We start from the raw sequence: 4,271 nt of genomic DNA on the forward strand, positions 1-4,271 counted from the left end.
GCCCCCCTACATAACTGCCACAAACCCCTCCGTGTAATTCGGTCAGAAGCTCACCTACTTTCTCTAGGTGCAAACACAAAAGATATGGCCCCCCAAAAGATCTTTGGTATAGCTTGCGATTTGCCGACAACCAGTATCAGGGCGCTACTCGACGAACCTTGTTGGCCTCCTTTTCGTCGTTCGGGACTCGATCCTCGGACAAGAATTCAATGATCAGGTCCATCCAACACGGCTCAATTGCCGTAATCACGGCGACGTCAACCCCGGTGATGCTAACGTAATCTGCCATACCAATACTTGGTTCTGCTACTAGTTCTACTTTAATCAGCCGAGGAACCTCTTCTGTCACTAACGATGCTAGCGTGGCTAGGGAATCGGCATGTCTGTTCTGCGTTCGGCTCACTTGGGATACCTTCACCGTACTAAACTTGTCCATGGCCTTCCTTGCCGATCACAAGTATGCTTTAATCCGGGGATCTCGGGCTTCAAATGTTCCCTGGACTTGGTTTAGGACCAGCCGAGAATCCGAATATACCTCTACCTCCCGGGCTCCCATTTTCGAAACAACTCTCAATCCGACAAGGAAGGCTTTGCATTTGGCTTCATTATTAGAGGCTCTGAACCCCAGCCTAAAAGAATGCTCCAGCCTTATTCCCTCCAGGGTGATAATAACGATCTCGGCTCCTGCCCCCAAAGCGCTTGATGCTCCATCTACGAATACTTTCCACAGGCGAGTCTCCACACGACACACTATTCCCCCGTTGTTCTTAGGAGAAAACTCTGCAACAAAATCAGCAAGGACCTGGCCCTTCACCGAACTTCGTGGCCGGTACCGTATGTCAAAGGAACCCACCCAAGTCCCCCATTTGGCTATCCAGCCTGTGAAGTCTGATCTCCTCAACAATGATTGCAGGGGATACTCTATCAGGACATATACAGTATGAGCTTGAAAATAATGCGGCAACTTTCTCGTGGCATGTATCAGAGCTAGCACCAACTTTTCCAAAGGTAAGTAACTTGTCTTGGCATCTGCTAAAGTCTTACTAATATAATACACTGGCTGCTGACTTCCTCGGTCATTGAGTAGTAAGACACTTACAGCGTGATCAGACACAGACAGGTACATGAGTAAGTCCTCCCCGGGCTCCAGGGCTGTCAACATGGGTGCCTGCATTAAATACTCTTTCAAATCCCAAAAAGCCTTATCACACTCTTCGTCCCATTGAAACCTTTTCCATTTCTTTAGAAGCTGATAGAAAGGTCGGCAGCGATCGGCGAATTTGGAGATAAACCGGTTAAGGGCGGCTAGCATCCTTGTTAATACTTGTACTTTCTTCGGATTGCTTGGTGGTTTGAGACGCTTCACAGCCTCTATCTGATCCGGGTTGACTTCTATTCCTTAGCTAGTGATCAAATATCCCAAAAATTTACTGGCCCCCACTCCAAAAGCACACTTCTCGGCATTTAGGCGTAACTTATGTTGTCGAAGTACCTCAAACACCCCTCGGAGGTCCTCTACATATTGTACCTCCTGCTTTCTTTTCACCACCATGTCGTCAATGTACACTTCAATCGTTCGTCATATCTTATCTTGGAACATCCTCGCCATCATCCGCTGATAGGTGGCCTCAGCGTTTTTCAACCCAAAGGGCATTACAGTATAATGATAGTTAGCAACCGAAGATATGAACGCGGTCTTCTCCTGGTCCACGGAAGCCAAGGTAATCTGGTGATACCCCTAAAAGATGTCCAAAAAGCTCATCCTTGCATGCCCGTACGTGGCATTTACTAACTGGTCAATCTTCGGCATGGAAAACGGGTCTTTCGAGCATGCTCATTTCAAATCTGTGAAATCCACGCAGACCCTTCACTTGTCATTTTTCTTCTTCACTACCACGGTATTTGCTAACCATTCCGGGAAGTAAATTTTCCTTATCGCCCCAGCCTCTTTCAACCTTTGGACTTTTGTTCTTACTGCTTCAACATGTTCCTTGGCTAATCTTCTCGGCCTCTACTTCTTAAGAAGGAACGTGGGGTCTACGCTGAGTCTATGAACGATAAATTCTGGATCCACTCCGGGCACCTCATATGGACTCCAAGCGAACACGTCCACATTCCGTACGAGGAGTAATAACATTTCTACCTTATCTTGGTCCTTCATGCCTTCTCCTATCTGGAAGTACTTGTCTACATCTGGCAATACCTTTACCTTCACCATCTTCTCGGCACACCTAGCCCCCTTCTTCTCTTGCGAATTCTGTAATTACTATAAAGGGATGCCCAGTGACGGGCATTCCTGCTCGGCCCTGCTCCTTCTAGTCAGTTTGCTCTTTCTTCCAATTGACTATGGCGACTAAGCATTGTTTGGCCGCCTACTGGCTTCCTCGTACCACAGTGATACCTTGATCAGTGGGGAACTTGACTTTTACGTGCAGAGTGGATGGGACAGCCCCAATGACATGGATCCACGGCCTTCCTAGTATTGCCGTGTATAGGGAGAACGAAGCAACCACTATGAATGTTACCACTATCTCTTTACCTTCTATATTCACGGGCAGAGAAATCTGCCCCTCAGGAACTAGCACTTTACCGTCGAACTCAACCAAGGGCGTACTATACTTTGAAAGGTCCTTGTTCCTCAATCTGAGCCCCTTGAATAGGTCTGGATGCATAACGTCAGCCCGCTTTCCTAGTTTATCATTATTCTCTTTACTATGAAGCCGCCTACCCGGGCCGCGACTATCAATGCGACGTCATGCGGCTGAATCGTTCCTTCGAAATCGATCTCGTCGAAAGTGATCGGCTCCCGAGTGGGTTTCATCTTCTTTTTGGGAGGCAGCACGTCCGAGCTTCCTTCCACTAATACCACAGTCAACACTTCTTTCCTCCCTACCGCAATAAGGCCATTCGAAGCAGCATGGATAACTTCAATTACCCCAAGAAGGGGTGGGAGGGGATTCCCCCTCTGTGGAGCGTCTTGCCGTATTCCTCGATCCCCTGCATCTATCACAAACTCCTTTAAATGCCTAGCCTTAGCCAGCTGCCCGATATGATCTCTCAACAGCCGGCATTGTTCGATGGTATGGCCCTTATCCTTGTGGTAAGTGCAGTACAAATTCTGATTCTTCCTGGACAGGTCGCCTCCCATCTTGTTCGGCCACCTAAAGTACGGCTCATGCTTAATCTTGTCTACAATCCTATGCATTGGCTCCTTAAACGTTACATTTACCTCCCCTACCTGTGCTTCTGGTTCCTGAATCCTCAAGTTCCCCCGGATCTTGGGTGGGTAGCTATTCTGCCGATGATGATTTATCGCAGGCGCTTTACCTTTGCTTTGCAGCCGGTCGTCTTCCAGCCATTTGTATTCTTCGATGCGCCTCATTAGCTATCTCATGTCCTCGGGGGGTTTCTTAGTCAATGATTCCCTTAATCCGGAGTCCTCGGTTAATCCCATTCTGAAAGTGCTTGTAGCAATCTTATCGTTCCCTCCACCGATCTTGTTGTAAAGCTCCCAGTACCAGGCAGCATTGCTACGAAGGGTTTTCCCTACCCTCATTTTCATGGACAACAATGCGTTTACCGGTTGTAGCACTCAGCTACAAATTACAAATCAAATTCTGAACTCCTGTATCAACTCGGCAAAGTTGTGGATGGAGCCTTTCCGTAACGCATTAAACCACCTCAGAGCGGTAGGGCCAAGGCTCGAGGGAAAAACCTTACACATCAGTGCGTCATTGTGGGTATACAGAGACATCGTCTGGATATAGTGACTGACGTGCTCTACCGGGTCGGTTTTCCCATTTAAGGGTTGAACGGAGGGCGCGCAAACCTGTCCGGCATTGGGGCCCGCTCAATGCCAACCGAGAATGGAGACCTAGCAGCTCTTAACTTTGGTCTGCATACTCCCGTGACCGTGAACGGTCTCGGCGTTGATGGGATTCCTGTGAACGCGAATGTTCCCTCCGCTGCTGTGATTCCCGTGAATGGGATTGTTCTTGGCGGTGGTTGTGTCTGGATTGATTGGATCCCATCTCGTGACGATCTTCCCGAGAATTGGATCTTCCTTCTCGGGCGTCTCGATCCCCTCTACGATCCCTGTTCTCTGCTTCCAGCTCCAAATCTCTCACTAACCTACGCAGTCGCTCAAGCTCTTCGTCCTTATCGTCAAGTTGCTTGTGTCCTGAAGCAATGGTACCATTCGCTGCGTTTGGTACGACCCTTCTCCAAGGCCGGACCTCTCCTCCTCCCGTTCGTGATTCCTGTCTTCGCAC

General features: G+C 48.7%; 1 protein-coding gene across 1 annotated transcript; it reads right to left on the reverse strand.

Annotated features, from left to right (window-relative positions):
- Positions 1 to 2,689: 2,689 nt before the first annotated feature.
- On the reverse strand, positions 2,690 to 3,382 carry LOC112006724 (uncharacterized). The gene has a single exon (XM_024039037.2). The coding sequence runs from the start codon at positions 3,380 to 3,382 to the stop codon at positions 2,690 to 2,692; it is 693 nt and encodes a 230-aa protein (XP_023894805.2).
- Positions 3,383 to 4,271: the final 889 nt, after the last annotated feature.

The sequence above is a fragment of the Quercus suber genome, unplaced genomic scaffold, assembly GCF_002906115.3.
Source record: "Quercus suber isolate HL8 unplaced genomic scaffold, Cork oak 2.0 scaffold_689, whole genome shotgun sequence".
In the NCBI taxonomy this organism is placed as follows: Eukaryota; Viridiplantae; Streptophyta; class Magnoliopsida; order Fagales; family Fagaceae; genus Quercus; species Quercus suber.